The sequence below is a fragment of the Candoia aspera genome, chromosome 2 (genome assembly GCF_035149785.1).
Source record: "Candoia aspera isolate rCanAsp1 chromosome 2, rCanAsp1.hap2, whole genome shotgun sequence".
In the NCBI taxonomy this organism is placed as follows: domain Eukaryota; kingdom Metazoa; phylum Chordata; class Lepidosauria; order Squamata; family Boidae; genus Candoia; species Candoia aspera.
This window is the reverse complement of record NC_086154.1, coordinates 59,662,462-59,683,167: the sequence shown is the minus strand read 5'-3', so window position 1 is coordinate 59,683,167 and position 20,706 is coordinate 59,662,462. Positions and strand designations below refer to the sequence as shown.

General features: G+C 39.3%; 1 protein-coding gene across 1 annotated transcript in view; it reads left to right on the top strand.

The window, feature by feature from the left end:
* The window catches only part of DOCK3 (dedicator of cytokinesis 3), a 222,706-nt gene that overhangs the window by 87,034 nt on the left and 114,966 nt on the right, over positions 1 to 20,706 (top strand). The window contains exons 16-20 of the mRNA XM_063292863.1: positions 5,638 to 5,800; positions 8,629 to 8,735; positions 9,476 to 9,647; positions 12,283 to 12,380; positions 16,299 to 16,382. Coding sequence (XP_063148933.1) covers positions 5,638 to 5,800; positions 8,629 to 8,735; positions 9,476 to 9,647; positions 12,283 to 12,380; positions 16,299 to 16,382 — 624 coding nt within the window. The remainder of the gene's footprint in view (positions 1 to 5,637; positions 5,801 to 8,628; positions 8,736 to 9,475; positions 9,648 to 12,282; positions 12,381 to 16,298; positions 16,383 to 20,706) is intronic.

The window sequence follows — 20,706 nt, the reverse complement described above, 5'->3', positions numbered from 1 at the left end:
TCACTGATATGCTATGATTCAAGATTCTTTTGCATGATTAAATCTGCTCTATTTATTTTCTATCCAAGAATATCTAGCACCAACTCATTTTCTTAGATGGACCATTTAATTTATCATTGTATCACTGTTCCATCTTTTCACCAAAAAGTTCATGAAAATGTAACATAGTTTTCCCCCATTTCATTTTACACTCTGGTCAGAGTTTAATGAGGATTCCAACCATTAAACAATATTATTTGCATGTTGAACTATAATAACCCTCCCAAAGGATCCTTCCACTGAATCTACACATTTCAAATTTTATTGCATTGCACAGAATATTATAAAAACTGTATCTTCTCTTTTCTTACACCTTAAAGCCAAAATCACTGGATTATTGTAATAATATTGAAGGATTTACCCTGCCCACATTATAGGAGCACATGGAATCAGTTGTCAGTTTCTTCTAAGAAGTTTTTGTATTCATCTATTTTAAACATTTTAGATTACACTCACATGGTCCTGTTAGAGCAAGGCAATAGATTCTAGACCAGGGGTGAGGGGGATGAGCACCCATAAGAACTTTGAGGAAAACCCTCTATCGGTATCCATAACCATCATACACACTTACTTGCTTCTTCTTAACTTCTTGTGGCAGTTACCTTTATGGATCATATAATTTTACTGAATTGCTTTAACACTTAAACTATTATTGTGTCCACCCTGCGCTAAGAGTGTACACACACATTTTCTTTACTTTCTACTCTCTCTTTTTTTTTTTTGTGAGTCCATACTTTGACTCAGTCAACCAGCACCTTGGAATGTCCCTCTGAGGCTTTCCACATTAGCAGCTTGAGCTCATAAGTCAGCCTCAGCCTCCAGGGAAATCTGTACCAAGTCTGGCCCCAGGATGTGATAGTGATGTGGTTCCAGATTGGCTCCAGGATATCACAGCAATACGCTTACCAGATTGGCACCTATTATTCCCAAGATATCTCATTCAGTATGTTCCATTCTCCCTGCCACAACATTCAAGATATACCCTTCTACTATGTTATTTAAATAAAGCTAAAAAAATCAGGGAGGAGAAATCTCTTCAGATCTTCCTGGTGTATTCTGGCTGTAAGCTGATGTTAAGTTCTTACCATCCATAGTTTCTTTGTCAGTTTCCCAGAAACAGGGTCAGGTGGAAGAGTGGTTCTGGGAAAAATGGGAACCAACAACCTGGTCCATGAGGCAAAGTGCAGATTCTTCCTCCTCTCAGATTTGTAATCATTTCCCCTTTTTAGGATATGTGCCAACCCTTCTTACATCTCATTTCTTCCATCTCATAGATTCTATACCCCGCTTCTCCATATATGGAACAACCTTTTCCATCTTCTTCATTTGAGTACATCCATGAGATGGGTGGCTATATAAATTTGATAAGTAAATAAATAAAATCTTGTATCAACATTGTGAATAGCTACTAGCTGTTGTTTTCAGTGTTTTGTATTAACTGAGTTGCAAAATCTGGAAGAAAGTATGAGGAAGAAAAGCAGAATAGGTCAAAGTATGGGGCTCTTTCAAAGAACAAAATTATATACAAACAAAGCGTTGCTTCTTTCATTGTCTATATTATTATGGCAGCTGGTTCACAAGTGGTATTACTTGTCTCCCCACTTTCAGGGGACAGCCACTAGTGATTTAGCTGTGGTATCTCTCAGGGATTGATACTTGCTTTTTAACTTGTGCCTGGATGCTGAACTACAATTCCTAGCTTCCATTACCATTGGACATACAGACTGGGGCTCTTGGAATTTATAATTCAGTAATATCCAGAAAATCATATCCAGAATTTCTTCCCTGATCTATATGAAGCAATTTAAAATAATCACCTACAACTTTAGAGTTGGGTGGTGTTGGTATGCTAGTATTTTATTTATTTAAACAAGCATTAAAGTTGGTTTCTCTGTCCTACCCATCTCTGATCCATACAGCCAGCTTGTCCCAGCAGGAGTCACTGTCAAGGCCTACATAGCTGGAGAACATCAAAAAAGCAAAAATTACACAGACTCCAATTACACAGCCTCCAATAAGGTTTCTTAACACTAGTCTTGGAGTAAATACAGAACGTTAGAAACTGCAAGAGGAATTCCTCATCCTCATTTATAATGAGAAATCATTAAGGCAGAGTCTCTTTAAACAATTTGAACATTTTTTTCCAGGTTTCTTGCCATCTGGATTGAGATGCCGTTCATAAGAAATGCTGCCAAGGAACTGCCTTTCTGTCTCTTGTTTATGCCTTATGTTTGTGCCATTGTTTATGCCTAATACCCCTTACAACACTTTCCCAGCCTCCCCACAATCTCTCAGTCAGTGACCACATCTCAAGGACAGGAATGCAAAACATTGTCCTAAAGCTGCCCCCAATCCACCAGGAAGGCAACCTCCACCTATCTTTCCTTGCTATGTATTAAAAGTAGAGTTTTCTTGTGCCCAGTATAAGCAATGGATGGATGATATTCTAGAGGTGACGGACTCGTCCCTGGGGGAGCTGGGGGTGTTGACGACCGACAGGAAGCTCTGGCGTGGGCTGGTCCATGAAGTCACGAAGGGTCGGAAGCAACTAAACGAATAAACAACAACACTTATAAAATGAGACATAGACACTTACAAGGAAGAAACTGGTGGAGTCAACTTTTAAAGGGAGGGTAATAGTTACTTGATCACAGAAAATAACAGGTGAGATGTGTGCATGAGGCATTATTGAGAAAATACTTATTCCCCCAAGCACCTGACCATCTTTCTGACCAAGCCTAGCTATGAGAGAGTAAGATACAAAACCATTAATATGTATGGGCTCTGTATCCCAAATCACTTAGAGCAGTAGAATTTCAAATGGTGTTTATAAATACTGGGTTGGAAAGTTTATTACACCATACTGCAATGTTCTACAACAAAATTTGTTGTAAAACCTGAGGAGAGAGTGGATGGTCTTTCGGAAGATGGAGTAGTTTGTCTAGCAGAGGTGGAAGCATTACTTGATATGTAGTCCAAATAATCAGCTGAGATCTGTATCACTGAAGGAGACACAAAAAGTAGTTTACAATGGTCTCTCTTCTACGGAAACCTTTCATACTCTAAAAAAGAGTTATAAGAGGCTTCTAAAGAATAAGAAATAAAGTTACGTGCTAAAGAATTGAGCTAAGTAACAAATAAAGATCACTGTCTATTTGGTACCTCATCTCCCAATCCTCAGTAAAATCTAACCTTGCTAATAACAATTTGACTCTCTTCTGACTCTTGGAATGGATACTTCCATGGACTATTTAATACATCTCCAGGTGATGATTTGTATGTTCTGCCATCAGATGACCCTCTTCCAGAATGGCCTTCAGTCTCACACTCAGAAGTTCAAAAATTCTAGGGTGTATTTCATAAAGACCCGGGGACTTGAAGCCTTCAAATTAGCTAGAAGATCCTTTACTATATTCTTACTGATCTGCATCTCCCTATTGTGTTCGTTCCCAGCATGCTATTCAATTCATCATTTCCTTGGGATGTTAATACAGAGGCAGAATTGGAGTTGAATTCCTCTGCTTTTTCTTGGTCATCTATTCATATGTCTCCATCTGAAATAAGCAGTGAGTCCACCAAATCCATTATCTTTTTCTTGCTATATTTGAAGAAACTCTTGCTGGACTTTGCTTCTCTTGCTAGTCTTAGCTCATTATTTGTTTTTGCCTCTATTACCTCATTCCTAAATTTCTGGGCTAATCATTGATTGTAAGCCCTTCCTTCCATTTCCAGTAAGCATTCTTCTTTAACTTCAACTCTTTTGTGAGCTGCCCATTCAACCACATTAGTCCCTTTATGTGCCCCATGATTTTCTTCTTCATTGCTATTGTTTGAGATTGCACTATCCTTAGCTCCTTTTCAAGAAGTTGAAATCTCCCATTATAGCTACTTCATTGTTTTCTGAGGCTTCAGTTATCTGCCTTAACAAATCTTAATCTATCTCTTCTGACTGGTTTGGTGGTCAGAACTGAAAGAATATCTTCTGTTAAAGGATTGCCCTTTAATCTTAACCCAGGTGCTTTCAGCACTTATGTTACCATCAGGGCTATATGCAAGCCCTGATGGTATACAAGCAAATTAATTCTCGATATACATGTAGTCCTCACTTAACGACCACCAGTGGTCGTTAAGTGAGAGATCACATGACTGTGACTTGTGACTTATTGCTGGCTTCTCCATTGCTTGTTGGAAGCTGGCTGTGAAGTGCACAAATGACAATCACGTGACCATGGAACACTGAGACCATCATAAACACTCACTGGTTGCCAAGCACTCAAATCACAATCAAGTGACCATGGGGGATGCTGCGACAGTCGTAAGTGTGAGGATCGGTTGTAAAGTTACTTTTACAGTGCCCTTGTAACTTTCAACTGTCACTAAACAGGGCAGGCGTTAAGTGAGGGCTACCTGTACAGTGCAACACCATGTCCATCCATTCTTGAGTTGCCTGTTCTTCTGAAAAAAGGTATACTCATCAAGCCCAGGGTTCCAGTGCTAGAATTCATCCCACCATGTTTCTGTAACCCCTATTATGCCATACATGCCTTGGTACCTTATGACATCAAGCTCATCTTGCTAGTTTCCCATACCTTGTTCAATAGTATAGAGGCATTTAAGATAATGGGTTAGGCTCGCTTTCTTCAACCTCCCTTTTATGCTTGTATTTTCTTTGTTTCTTTGTTAAACTGGTAATGTCACTGCACTACAGTTTTTCTGTTATATATAATCCATTACTAGCCAATCTGCTACTCACTTATTCCTACCCCCTTGCATTCTAGTTTAAAGCCTTCCTGATCAGGTTAAAGGTAAAGGTTTCCCTTGACGTTAAGTCCAGTCGAGTCCGACTCTAGGGGGCGGTGCTCATCTCCGTTTCTAAGCCTTGGAGCCGGCGTTGTCCGTAAGGACCCGTCCATGGTCATGTGGCCGGCATGACTGCACGGAACGCTGTTACCTTCCCGCCGAAGCGGTACCAATTAATCTACTCACATTGGCATGTTTTCGAACTGCTTGGTGTGCAGGAGCTGCGACTAGCAACGGGAGCTCACCCCGCCGCGCGGATTCGAACCGCCGACCTTCCGATCGGCAAGCTCAGCAGCTCAGCGGTTTAACCCGCAGCGCCACCGCGTCCCTTCCTATAATACAAAAATATACTTTCCTCATCCAAAGATGTACTTAAGTCTAGACAACTTAAGTACAGAAAACAAATCAAACCTAGCACAATATTCTTGGCTGGGTGGTTTACCTATTTCTACAGAAATACGTAACTTTCTAAAGCAAAATTATCCTTTGCTTCAAGACTCCTGGATTACTCTAGCTTCGTGGAAATGCCAAGCTTTCTACAGAGGTTGTTGGGGAAATGGAAAACCAAATGTGTCCTATATCCAGCAGAGGAAGGAACTGGAGTATGTGACAGAGTTTCTCTCTCCCCCTTCTGTGAAAATGTGAATTGACAGTCTGGCACAAGGGGCTACATGCACAACATAATTGAAATATACAAAATCCTTGTATTGTTAACATGAGATCGTTAGTATCCTAGTATCTTGTGTCATGTTTACTGTATTATTTTACTATTCTTATCTTGTACATTTTTTTCCCCAGGACTGCATTAGCTTAGGCTCAGGAGAACCTAATAGGAGTGTGTATCATTCCTTTGTTCTCTATCATAATAATAGCCCTCGCTGGGGAGAAGTCATCAAACTCCCAATTCCCATTGATAGATTCCGTGGGTCTCACCTCCGTTTTGAATTCAGACACTGTTCCAGTGAGTATAACATGTTTCTACATCTGCAGTAGATCTAACTATCATATCTTGTATTTATTTCAGTAGATTAGTGCATGGAGCAGGAAATCATTTGAAAATATATGATAGGGTAAATTATTGCACCAATTTCAGTGAGCAATAGTTGCAGGAACATATGTAACTTATAGCTGCACTGCTATAAATTGGTTAAAAGCAGTGTTTTTTATTCTTACAACTTTATGACATGTCAGGTAGTGACTAACTAGTCCAAAATCACCCAGTGAATTACATGTTTGAGTGGGGATTTGAACCCTGGTTTCTTGGGACTTTCCGGGGAAGAAATGGTAAACTGACGACAACTGTGGTGGAATGGTGAGTGGACCCGCTGTTTGCAATTTCTCTCTGGACAAGGAGAATGCTCCAGACAGTTGCTCCTCCAGTGCTCCAAACAATTTCCTCCTCCCAAGGAGACTGCAAGACAGCACCTCCAGCAGGTTTAGAGCCATGGGAGATGAGAGAATGCAATCTTAGCCCAAGCTGAGGTCAGCACCTTTTCAAAGGACACTGGATTTGCATACTTCCTTTTCTAATTGCTTTTGGAAATGGCTTGTTAATTGCTTTTCAGCTATTAGGAACCTTTGGAGTGATTAGTTTTTTTTAGCACTAGGTGAGTTTCCTTCAATCCTTAGCTAAAGAAGTTTTAAATATAAATTTGAGGACTTTAAAAAATTCTCTTTTGGGGAGTAAACAGCAAAATAGTGATTAGAACATTGATTTGGGGAAGTTACAAATGGACTAAGGGTCCAGATGAATTTGAAATAAGATTTTGAAATTAATTATAAGAATCCTTCCTGTGGGAAAATGCTGTTCTTTTGAATTCCTTAAAAAAAACAGGATGGGACTTTGAAGGTTGGACACTAGAGGGAACCAGAAGGAACTAAAGATTACAATTAAAGGAGAAGAACACTTAAATTTGACTCACTAATACAGAATGGAGCAAAATACTTTAGCATTAGACATATTGAAGGATATTTGTGAACAATGGACCCAGAAATTAATTTTAAGAATGTCTGCCATTATAGATAAACTGTGTTAAAAGATGTTATGGAAGAAGAACAAGCTTTACCAGACAAGACTGAAACTGATCTGAAAGTGGATTTAAAAATGACAGGCCACAAGAATGATATGGAAAAAGATGCTATGTACAAATGAAACCAGTTGATGTTTTAATAATTGAAACAGATTTACAAATAACAAACCAAAAGAGTGATTTGGATAACTTTCCTATATTGGATTTACAAAAGAGACTTGTTAAAGTTTTGAAGAATTTTGTGAGAAGGGACAAAAAAAATGAAAAGAAATCAAGTTCTAGGACATAATTTGAACAGATTAAAGATCAAGATTGTTGAAAGTAAAAGGAAGGAATATAAAGTGGGTTTATTTGATCAAGGTAAAAATGGACTTTTGCTGATCAGGACTGAACAACAAGGTTTTAAGGATTTGTTTATAGATGAGATATGGGAAGAAGAGATCAGGTTGAGAAGAAATCATTTGTTGTATTTTAAAAGAAGGTGATAAGTTACTAAAATTGTTTATACTTGTGATGAAGGGGGAAGTCATTTGTTTATATATTTCTTTTCTTTTTCTTTACAGGTAGTCCTTGCTTAGTGACCATTCATTCAGCAACAAGTTTATGACAGCACTGAATGAAGGGACTTAGGGCCTGTGCCCAAAATTATGGCTGTCGCAGTCTGGGCCCTTGAAAGTCAATGCAGAAGCCGGCAGGGAAGATTGCAAATGGCAATCATATGATGCAATATCAATCTGCTGCCGCCCATGGAGAGGCTCCCTCTTGTCTCTGGGGGTGGAATTTCAGCACAGAGCTTTTTCAGCCAGCCTCAGAGACGAGCGGGAGTCCCCTTGGCTGGTGGTAGCAGCTTCTGTTGCCTAGTCTGTCACTTCTCTGGTGTCTGGATTTCGGAAGCCTCTCTACTCCAGGGCTGAAAATTCCCTGTGGCTGAAAATCCTGCTGTATTTTGGCATGGAGTTTTTCGGCATGGAGCTGGCTGAAAAAGCTCCATGCCAAAATCCCGCCCCCAGGGACAACAGGAAGTCCTCTAACGGAGTCGTCAGCCAGCTCTGTGCTGAAAAAGCTGCACCCGAAATCCAAGTAGAATTTTCAGCCATGGAGGATTTTCAGCCCCAGAGTGGAGAGGCTTCTGAAGCCTCTTGACTCTGGGGCTGAAAATCCAAGTGGTTCTGAGGCCCTCATGTACCCAACCCACATTGCGCTCCCACACACCCTCCCCAACTCTCTCTTGCACCCCCTTGCTCCCTCCCACACCTGGCAGCATCTGGGGCTTACAACTTCCTGCCAGCTTCCCCATTGATTTGATTGTGGGAAGCCAGCAGTAAATTGCCTCGCCTAATGGCCAGGGCATTCACTTAACAACGGCAACTGGGACTGCCAGGATTGCCATCGCTAAGCAATGCTGTCATGTGTTGTCTCGCTTTACAACCACATCGCTTAGCAACCTAAATTCCGGTCCCAATTGTGGTAGTTAAGGGAGGACTATCTGTACTATATTTTTCTTTTCTTTTCTTCATTTTCTATTTTTTCTTTTTATTCTTTTCTTTTTCATTCTTTTTTTAGTTTGTATTAGTTTTTATCTTTTTAATTGTAATGTTTAATAAAATTACTATTAAAAAAAAAAGAACCCTGGTTTCTTTAGTCATACTTATGCACTGTGACTACCACAGCATATTAGCTTTCCATTTGTTACAGGTAAGCCAAAGTCCTAGTCTGTCACTTCAAGAATGTGAGTAAACATTTAATTTTGTTATTGCAGCAAAAGATAAAGGAGAAAAGAAGCTCTTTGGCTTTGCATTTACACCATTAATGAGAGATGATGGCACTACCCTATCTGATGATATTCATGAGCTTTATGTTTATAAGGTACTATTGTTTATCATTCTTTTTGTGTTTTGGTCCTTCCATGATGGTGTTTCCTCTTTGGCTTATATTTAATGTGGAGAAACACATCTGTTCCATAAAAGCTTGCAGGTTTGGAATTCCAAATTTTAAAGAATGTTACAGTTTTAAATTTCTCTAAATAAACAATCAAAATATTGCAGTTAATAATCATGAAAAAGTATCACTAAAATCTTTGTTCCCTTTTTCTTGTTTTATACTAGAACCAGCTAAGCACAATATTGACACAAGTTGGAAAAAGGTTCCTAACTCACCATTGTGGGGTGCTCCGTTACTGCCTTTGGATAGAATTGAGTATCCCACACAGAGTCTGAAAAAGCACTCCATTTAGCAAAGAATGATATTTTTATTTGAATAGCTAGAACAGATATTTAGAATCTTTGACAGGTAAAATAAATGAAAACTGTTGCATTTTGGGATCAAAGGGATATCCCTGTGAAAACTTTGAAAGAAGTTGTTTATTCTGATTCTGATATTTAAAAGGAAGCCAATTCTAATGGCAGATACATGTAACTTTTTGATTATCATATGAGTTAAAGTGATGGTTTCCTAAATTATGTAATTAATTCATAAAGGGTGTACATATTCTCTATGCAGAATATATGCATGAATAGAATCAGTGCAGCTTTTCAGTATAAACTGATTAACCTAACAGTGTATAACATAAAACAACAAATTGAACAATTTTTTTCTTATGTCTCCAGTGTGATGAAAACAGCACATTCAATAACCATGCACTCTACCTGGGTCTTCCATGCTGCAAAGAAGACTATAATGGTTGTCCCAACATCCCTTCAAGCTTAATTTTCCAGCGCAGCACCAAAGAGTTTTTTTCAATCTCTACTCAGTTGTCTTCTACCAAACTTACCCAGAATGGTACAGCACTTCTTTATTCCAGAAATTCATAAGATAGAGGGATGATTCATAGTGTACATTTTCATTCAAGCATAATGGACTTCCTTAAATAGATGCTTGACATGGATTTTCATATAAGAGGGTTCTGAGAGATTTGGTTACCTGCTGCTTGTATCTGTACTTGAAAGACTCTGCTTCTGTACGTATGAAACAGCTGTGAAACACAAAACTGAAGATATTTTCAAACTAAAAAAAATACCCTTTTGCTGTGGTCAACTTCCCAATCTCAGTTGTGACAAGCAGATATATATACTGTAGCAAAATAAAATATAATTAAACAATTATTTTAATAATAATATAAAAATTCAAAGAATCAGGATTTAGAGTGTACATATTCATAACAAGTAGCCCTGATAATTTATTATTTATTAATGAAATATATATACCACCAGTAAATATCCAAGTGAACTCTAGGTGATTTACAGCATTACAATATTTCACCTATCAGTGCAGAGAGAAGCTACATTTTCCATGTTCAACCTCTGTCTTCAGGGGTTGCTAATAAAGCTCAGGTTTTTATAATGGGCAAATACTGAAACTTAATAGACAATTGTAAGAAAAAGAAACTGGTTTCTTAATGGCCTGGTCTGCATAAGCCATTAAGCTTATAATTGTTTTATGTAACTGTAGTTTGTTTGAATATCTGAGTAACTCAGAGAATAAACTAGTGTTAGAAAAATAAACACTAGTTTATTCTCTGAGTTAGAAAAATAAATTTGAAACCATGATTTTAGTTAACTTATAAATCCTGGCTTATTTATTGGTTAAATCCCATCTTATTTCCTAATTTCTTTTTGTGAGATAACTGTCTCTTTCCAGTGTATATGGTAAGAGCAGCTATATATACAAAAATACTTTTCACCCAAATCTCTACAAATAAACAAGCAAAAACCACATTCTACAATAAATTAAACTGGTCCTCTAAACATCTGACCAAATTTAGCTTCTGCTGCTACTTGGATATTGGAAATACTATTTGGATAAAAGCAGAACAGATAAAGATGCAATGATCCCCTCCTATTGACGTTGACTGATGTCATGAGTACTGATGGCGAGCAGGAGGGGGCCCCTATCCAGGGGGGAAAATGCATACGTAGTACTGAGGAGTTAAGCAGCCATTCAAAGAGACACAGATCAGACCCGCCTTGACTTTCGGGGTTTATCTGTCTGGGTTTTCCCCACGCTTCTTCAGTTTGTTAGGATTTTCTGTCTAATGTAGCAGTAATAAACACTAGAGACCTATTCCTTGTAACAGTGTGGTTCCTGACTGTTAGGACACTCCTGGTGATTACATGGACATGCCCATGTAAGTTTTCCTGATGACAATAAAGTGATGTGGCTTTGAGTTTTTTGGGAATTTTTTTTTCAGCCAGACTAGCCTCTAGCACTGGAATTTCCTGCTGATTTCCCATCCAAGTGCAAAGCAGGTCCTAACCTGCTGAGGGTTTTTTCCAAGATCAACCAAGTTGGCTAGATGCTTCCACCTACTGTAATTAAATCTGGCATTTCCAGATAAGACATATTCCTACAATACTGATTAAGGCTGATTTAGACATCATTTCTGAATCTGGCTATGCCATTATATCTTTAAGTTATGTATGATAGAAGCCACTGCAGTTTGTTCAATAATAATGATTTTAAAAATCCATTCATGCGTGAACATACCTAATGAGTAGCAAAATCAGAGATGAAGAAAGATTACCTGTGATTTCATACACAATAAATACCTCTGGTTATATTGTTTTTATAGCCTTCAGAAATGACTAAGGATGTTTACTAGAATTAAAAAGGAAGCAAAAAACAATTTTATTTCAGCAAGATATTAGAAATAGAAATACCTGATGGCACAGACCTTGAAAGAAGAGCAAATTCCTACTAAATAACATGCTTTCATAACATTTTTAGACTTCATGATCAGTGTTACAATTTTTAAAACTACTGAGAGAAAGATAATGTATAGCCTTCTGTGGCTGAACTCCTCATTTTGGAAAGTAAAATATCTTACAGATATTCAGCAGCCTTCTTTCTTCCATATCAACTTGAATATAATAGTGAAATGCACTTTCATTTGTATTAATATGTTTCTGGTTCACATACTGTGAAAACAAGAGAAGAAGGAAATTGAAGTTACAAGTATTAATCACAGTTGTGTCCAACAGTTTCTCAGAATGACTCAGCAAATATATTTTATATTTTGTTCATATTTTAGGGCAGAAATATTTTTCTCAGGTTAGTTAGGTAATGATTTTTATATTTATACCTCTTCTTTACAGTAAATGTCTTGAATACATGACTTATCTAGGCCCATGCTCATCAACTATTTTTTGAAATGTACCTATTCTCTAGCTGTAACAATCTGGAAACAATAATGGATGTTGTATAGATAATATGGCCTTTGGGCAGGGAATAGATTGGAAGATTTTGATGTCTTCCCCCCCTTCCACATTATAGCTGTTAAATAATTTATGTGACTCGATGTACTAGACAAAAAATTAAAGATCCACAAAAATTGTTATCAGTGTATTCAGAATGTTTTATATAAGGTGCTATTATTTCTATACTTATTTATACATTATTTCCTTTCTCTTATGTACAGTGGATCTGCTTGCACTCTTGAAATGGAAAGCTTATCCAGATCGTGTAATGGATATTTTAGGAAGACTGCGGCAAGTCAGTGGTGAAGAAATTGTTAAGGTATTGAATCTGGTCTAAGCTATTATTAACAAATTAATTATAGCAACCCTAACCCTACCCATTTTTAGGAAGAAAACCAAAAAGATTGCTCCCACTATTTGTCTTTTTCAGTAGATAAACTCTCAATATGATTACTTTAATCACAAATTTAAGAAGTAATATGTCAACTTTTTATCATTAGTTTGTGAACTAAAATAGATATGGAGGATGTTGAACTATTTCAAATCTGCATTTTCTGCCTCATTTTTTAAAAATAACGTCTAGTATGTAAAATGTGTGATATATTACTGCTAAGGCAAGTACAAGATAGGCAGTATACAATCTTATACACAAGTACAATCAATCAATCAATCTTTTTTCAATCATAGACCAGCAAATAAAACAAAATTACAATTAATTAGGATAAAAAGAGAAAAACATAAAATTCTAAAATATCTAAGAAAAATTTGAGGAGATGCTACGACATACTGTGCAAACTATATAACAGCACTTGGCTGTGGTCAATGACATAAAATCACATTGATCAGATAATAACAACTTAAGATAAAATGAGTCAGAATAACCAGGATGTTTAGTGAAGAATGGGGATAGTAATTCCTGGTGAGCACCTGCATAGAGGGAGCAATACAAAAGAACATATTCAGTCATTTCATTTGTTCTTTCACCACATGGACACAGTCTCTGTTCAAAAGGGATTTTGAGTCCAAAATGGAATTCCATAGTTTCACCCCAAATTATCAACAATTGGATCAGATCCAATCTCACTAAAGTCCAGTCCCAGCGGAAAGGTTGTTGTATGCCACTGAGAGTCACTTTTGGTGAGATGGGCTGCCATACAAATTTGATTAATAAATAAATAAAAGATTGTCAAAATGGCTTTTGCACCACTGGCCTGAGACAAAAAACAGATCTACTGTGTGACTACCACTGTGCATTGGGACCTTAATAAGCTGGGTCAGGTTCATGGTTGCCATGATGACCATGTATTCCTGAGCCACCTCTGACTCCAGCCCCAAAGAAGGCAGTTGTGCCCCACAATATCTCCCCATACCTGTCACACCTCACTGCTGCCACCCCTCTTCCCTGATACCATCCAGACCCCGCCACTGCCCACGCATCCCCAGATCACTAATACATCCCCACTATATACTGTATCCAAGGTGGAGAAAGGGAAAACAAGACGAGCACTCAGCGCTTCTGCCTTGCCTTCAGTGCCTGTGATTTGGGCAATCCCTCTGTCCCATACTACACATTCACCCTAAACCTCTCCCCACCTCTAATGCCCCTGCCACTCTGCTCTCACCTGGGCCACAGGGGAAATCACCTCATATGCAGCAAGCTAAAAGCAGGCAGAAACTCAAGAGCGGCCTGCACTGCCAGCAAATCCCAGTTGGTAATCAGTAGTCTTCTTCCCCAAACTACTAGAGTCCAAAATGGAATTCCATAGTTCTACCCCAAATTATCAACAATTGAATCAGATCCAATCTCACTAAAGTCCAGGTCCCAGGGGAAAGGCAGGAAAGGTTGTTGTATGCCACTGAGATTCGCTTTTGGTGTGATGGGCCGCCATACAAATTTGATTAATAAATAAATAAAAGATTGTCAAAATGGCTTTTGCACCACATGACTAGTTCAGTGCTTGCAATAGCTACTATTGTTACTATACAGTCAAAAATGGCTATCAACAGCTTGTCTGCCTCCTTACCCAAAACAAAAAGGAAGAGAACCTCTAGGATTCTCTTCTATTGGAAAAGAAACATTTCAGTCACTAGAAACAACATTGGACATACTATGTGGCACCGAAGCTGGAAAAGGATCCTCAGATCTAGGACAAGCTTTTAACCTGGACCAATCGACTATGTGCAACATAAAAAAGAACTCTAATAAAATTTGTAGTGCTGTGATGCGTTCTACCTCCAGCTATAGAAAAAATGGAGAAAATGCATTTCTTGTATGTAGAACACAAGACAAGAAAGAAAATATGTTTGTATGATGTAATGCTTAAGAATAAGACTCTACAAATTTATGAGCACATTTGTAATGCATTTGGATTACAAAATTCCACACCATACCTCACAACCCATTTTTTTCCACTTTATTCAGATTTGCTTTATGTGAGGTTTTTGGGAAATATAACTCTAGCATAAAGTGAAAGAAGTCTGTATATTGTTAGGTACTATCTTTGGTTGAAGTACTGTTTCTTAAACTTTATGCCCTCAGGACCCCTTTCTACTTTTAAAATTATGGAGGAACCCAAAGAGCTTTTATTTGTATGGGTTATGTTTATCAATATTTACCATATTAAAAATTAAAATTGATGCATTCATGGAATATTTATTGAATCATGTAAAATAACAACATTAAGTCTATTAGCTATTAACATAAAACATTTTTCATGAAAAAAACCTTTTTTAAGCAAAATAAACATTTTTAAATAAAGTAAAAATGAGAAGAGTTACATTGTTTTAAATTTTTGCAAACATGTTTAATATCTGGCAAATAATTTTGATGACCCTTGAGAGGGTCTTGGAGGACTCCCAGGCGTCCTTGAGCCACACTTTAAGAAACTCTGGGTTAGCGGAAGAGAACGTACATGGTGGTATCTACTTTCAGTCTAAATCATTAAGTTGTATGAAGTCTGGCTTTGAAGTGAAAAGGCTTCAGCAAAACACGTGGTTTGGCTAAATCTTTGCAGCTTCAGTGCTACAAAGATATTTTAAAAAATTGTTTTGAAAAAGGAGTCATGGAACATGGCAAGTACCATGTTAGGGACCCAAGTTTTACAGCATATGGAATATATATTGTGTATAAGTGAAATAGCTATACTTTTAACCTAATGTTATTAGGTTGTATTGGAAAAATATATGCAAAGTAAGTCAAGGATTTACTAAAAATGTTTAAAAGCACTTAATTTTCTTACTCTCTCAGCTTACTGAATGGTGAAAATGAAGATGAGATTGTAGCTTTACTTAACAGTGTTTAAAAATTACTGAGATTTCTTAAATGCCAGAAAGTATTATATTAAGATTTATCAGCACGTCACGTTGTGTGAACATATATTGTTAAATGCTGAAAATGGCAATAAAAAGCAGCTATTAACCAAAAGCACATAGTTCCATAGCTTAATTGTTATATGGCATTTCTTTGATACTGCCCAATCCTTAAAATGTTTACAAATAATAATCAGAGAAATCAGTTTGTGGTTATGAAATGTTGCACGTACATTGTTAAACATTATATTCATAATGCTTTTTAATGACTAATGAAAAATGTAATATTCAGAATTCAATTAAAATATATGTTATTAGTTTACAAAGCTGTAAAACTATTTTTAATAAAGGAAAATTACAATTAATTAGACCTTGTTGGCCAGTTAATTGCAGCTGCTCTTTCCCCTAAACCCATGTAAGTCTATGTTCTTTTTTTAATCTGTGGTAAAACTGAGTACTTATTTAACTACATATATATGTTTTAGCTGCTACCGCAACTGAAGCCAAGATACAAAGATAAGTTTCATCAAAAATACATGGCCTACACTGTCACAAATTATTTAAGTTAATGAATAGGGCTATGCGTTCTAGACTGCAAAAATGCAAAACACTACTAGAACAGGGAGTTTTCTGTATCTCTTTTTTGTTATCTTGTGGTCCTCTGGTTTTTTGCTTCCCAGATTTGGTAGCCTTGTTATTGAATGGACTTGCCTTAATAAAAAGCCCTCATAAAACAAATTGAGGACTAGGAGAATTTAACATTTAGTCAGAATATCTGGTTTTGATTTTCTATAGAATATTATACTTTAGAATTGAAAGAGAATATTCAATGTACTTCTTACATATAATATCAGAAAATTATGAAATTATTTGGTTTGTAGAACATTCCATAAGGAGATACTAAATAAATCCTCCTGTCCCTTTCCAGTTCTTGCAGGATATTCTGGATACATTGTTTGTGATTTTGGATGACAACACAGAAAAATATGGACTTCTGGTGTTTCAATCTTTGGTAAGCTCAATATACTTCCAACAGATCAACATTTTGAGGCAAGATGTGGAGGCACTTTCCCCTCAATAGTTTACTGAAAATTAAGATACTATTTCCCTTCTCCTCATTAGTTGCTGAAACTTTCCCAAATCCTCCTTAATCACTGGCAGATCTACAACTGTCTTGGTACCTTTTGCTGTTTTTTCTTGATCCTTGTTTCCAAAGATTCATATTAATGGCGATTATTTAATTTCAGTGGCCTTCCATGCATGCTAAATGTTATCACCTCTTAACTTTGAAATGCTGAGTCATTGCAGCATGTCTGAAAGGGTGTCCAGCTACCATTGGAAATGTTAGAATATTTGCAACAGAGTTATTTTGCCCTTCTAAGAAATGTTCGATATTCTCATGACTTTCTGTGAATTAAACTTACTGATTTTGGCCACCTAGTGGTGAAGTTTATGCACCAACTACAACCATCTTGTTTTGTATGGCTGTATACAAATACAGTAAGACTGAAATAAGTCATTACTAAAAGGACTTCCGCAGTGGCAAGATCTAATAAAAGGAACTTTATCTGAAGTCATACATAGTTGCATAGAAGGGAGGGCTGTGTTTCTCCATAGATAACCACTTGACAAACCACAGTTTAGAAGTCAACAACTGCTTTGTAATTTCTGTGAATTGCACATATGGATTTAATTATGTATAGCCAAAGACCAATAAACAACATTAACCTTATATGCTTAATCAAAATTAAATGTTAAAAGAATTTGTTAAAAATAATCTCTAAGTAAAATTAGCAAAGTTACTATACTATAGAGTTTATTTAATTTATTTATTTATCAATTTTTTATTACCACCCATCTCCCCCGCAAAGCAGGGACTCTGGGCAGTTTACAAAGACAGAATTAAAATTCAGTATCAATATAAATATCATAATAAATATACAATAAGAGTAAAATATAATAAAATACAGTAAAATCCCGATGGCTAAAAGTTGTGTTTCAGTCCATGAATAAACATCATCCTAGGGCGCTAGCCATTCCCACAAATGGCTGTTCCCCAGCCTGCTCCAGGCATGATGACAAAACCAAGTTTTTAGCTTTTTGTGGAAGTCTAGGAGTGAGGGGACTTGTCTCACCTCTGGGGGAAGGATGTTCCATAGGGCGGGAGCTACTGCAGAGAAGGCCCGTTTCCTGAACCCCATCAGATGGAATTCCTTTACAGGTAGGGTTTGTAACATGTCCTTTCTGCATGACTGGGTAGGAAGGGTCGATGTAATGGGGATGAGATGGTCCCTCAGATAACCTGGCCCCATGCCATGTAGGGCTTTAAAGGTAATAACCAACACCTTGAATTGGACCCAGAAGCAAACTGGGAGCCAGTGCAGCTCACGTAGCAAAGGTATTACATGGGCAAACCTTGGGACACCCAAGATTGCCCACACGGCTGCATTCTGAACCAGCTGTAACTTCCAGATATTCTTCAAGAGTAGCCCCAAGTAGAGCGCATTGCAGCAGTCTATATGGGAGATAATCAGGGCATGAGAGACTGTTCAAAGGGCCTCTTCATCCAGGAAAGGGCATAACTGGTACACAACACGAATTTGAGCATGACTGTCACCTGCTCTTCGAGCAGGAGTTGTGAGTCCAGGAGGACCCCCAGGTTATGCACCAGGTCTACCTGGGGAAGTGCAACCCCATACAGAACTAAAGATGACAATTTCCCAAATACTGAGGAGTCATTAATCCATGGCCACTCCATCTTACCAGGGTTCAGCTGAAGCCTGTTGTTCACTATCCAGGCCCCCACAGCCCCCAGGCACCTGGAGAGGGTGGTCACGGCATCACTTACTTCACTCGGGATGGAGATATGTAATTGAGTATCATCAGCATACTGATGATACCTCATCCCGTGGTGACGGATGATCTCGCCCAGCAGTTTCATGTAGATGTTAAAAAGGAGTGGAGAGAGAACCGAACCCTGAGGTACCCCACAAAGAAGGGGCTGTGGGCTAGATCTCTCGCTCCCTATCAACACCGATTGGGACCGGCCCTGGAGGAAGGAGGTAAACCAGCACAAAACTACGCTGCCCACCCCCAACTCCCTCAGCTGGCCCAAAAGAATACTATGGTTGAGAGTATCGAAAGCTGCTGACAGGTGAAGAAGAGCCAGGATGGATGCACTACCCCCATCCCGCTCCTGCCAAAGATCATCCATAAGTGCAACCAATGCCATTTCCAGCCCATAACTGGGCCTGAAACCTGACTGAAAAGGGTCTAGATAATCCGTTTCATCCAGAACCCTCTGGAGCTGTAATGCTACCAGTTTCTCAACCCAAAAAGGGGAGGTGGGAGACTGGACGAAAATTGTCCAGGATAGTAGGGTCCAGCAATGGTTTCTTGAGGAGGGGGTGTTCCAGCGCCTCCTTAAAGGCCACCGGAAACACCCCCTCTCTCAGAGATGCATTTACCATCGTCCGGACCTAACCACACATCACCTCCCAAGCTAGCCAGGGGGGACATGGGTCTAGTTGGCAAGTGGTAGAATTTACAGTCCAGAGTGGATCCTGTCCACTTTCTCGGGCCCAACAGGATCAAACTGTTCCCAGATAACTGGGTAAGACCATTCCCCGGGTATCTCCCCAGACCCTGTCTCATGCTTGGAGTCCAACATGGAACGGATCTGAGTGATTTTATCCTGCAGATGCCCAGAAAACTCCTCAGCACGGCCCTTTAGATGGGGTTCTGACCCCACTTTCCCCAGAAGGGATCGAATGATCTTAAACAGGGTCGCCAGGCGGCATTCCACGGATGCAATAAGAGCGGAGAAATACTGATGTTTCACCGCTCTTACCACCACAAGGTAGGCCTTAACAGCGGCTCTAGCTTGTGTTCGGTCAGATTCAGTCTTTGTCTTCCTCCAGCAGCACTCCAGGCATCTCTTAATCCTCTTCAAAACCCTCAGCTCCTCCGTAAACCACAGGGAGTGTTGGGTTTGATGGGACAAGAGAGGCCGCATGGGCGCGATCCTGTCCAAGGCCCCAGCCGCTTCTCTATTTCAGGCTGCAGCCAGGGCCTGCGCTGGACCGTGCAGCATCTCCTCAGGTATAACCCACAGCTCCCTCTGAAACCGCATTGGGTCCATTAGTCGCCGGGGATGGACCGATCGAATAGGTCCTGCCTCCCTGCAGAGGGGGGTGGCATAGGAAATCTCAAGGTCACCAGGTTGTGATCTGACCATGACAAACGGGAAAGATGTAACTCTCCCCTCAGATCACATTGCCACTGCTCCAACAAGAAAACTAAGTCTGGTGTGAGGCCACTGTCTCAAGTTGGGTCTCGAATAATCTGACTCAGGCCCATGGCCGCCATGGTGGCTGTGAATGCCTGGGCTGCCTCTGAGGCCCGCCCCAGGGATGTCAGATTGAAGTCCCTCTGAACCATAAGCCTGGGGAACTCCACCACCAACCCCGAGACGGCCTCCAGCAGCTCAGGCAGAGGTTGCTACACAGCAGGGAGGCTGGTACAGCAGCAACGCTTCCAACTGCTCTCAGGCACCCAACTTGAAGAACAGGGTCTCACAACCAGCTACTTGTGGAGCAGGGCCCCTGAAGGCCACTAGAGACTCTCTGATGATAACTGCCACCCCTCCTCCCCTGCCCTGGCATCTCAGCTGGTGCCACACCCGAAACCTGACCAGGCACATCTCCGACAAAGCCACTCCTCCTTCAGGGCCCAGCTAGGTTTCGGTAATACATGCCAGGTCTGCCCCCTCCTCCATGATCAAGTCACATATGAGGGGGCCTTATTATTGACCGACCTGGCGGTAAGCAACAGCTGGAGGCCAGGGCCCCCACAAGCCTGCTGTCCAGGGCCTGGGTTTGAGCACCGAGGGCCAGAACGCACCACAGGTAATAAACAGCAGGGGCGCATTCTCTGAAGATGGCCCACCTTCCGGCTCCCGCCATAACATACCTGGCCCGTCACCACCTTGAGTTATTATTATAAAATATAGAATTGTAGACAAAAAAATAAAAAAGCAAAATATCCATCATATTAGTGGATGTCTTCACAACAGAAACTAAGCATGCCTAGTTTATGTTCGGATGGAACAGTTTCTCATTGCTGTTGTTGCAGCACTGACATTGGCCACCTTTCTAGAAATGTCATGGTCCTGATTGTTTAATAGGAAATGCACAGTTACCTGTTGGGATCAGTTGAGATAATCAGAGGAGAGATTAACTCCATCTTCCAGGGATGATAAATGGGGCATTTCTGAAGTACATGTGTGACTGCCTCAATTTTAGTGTCTGAACATACAAGTTCTTGGCAGAGAATAT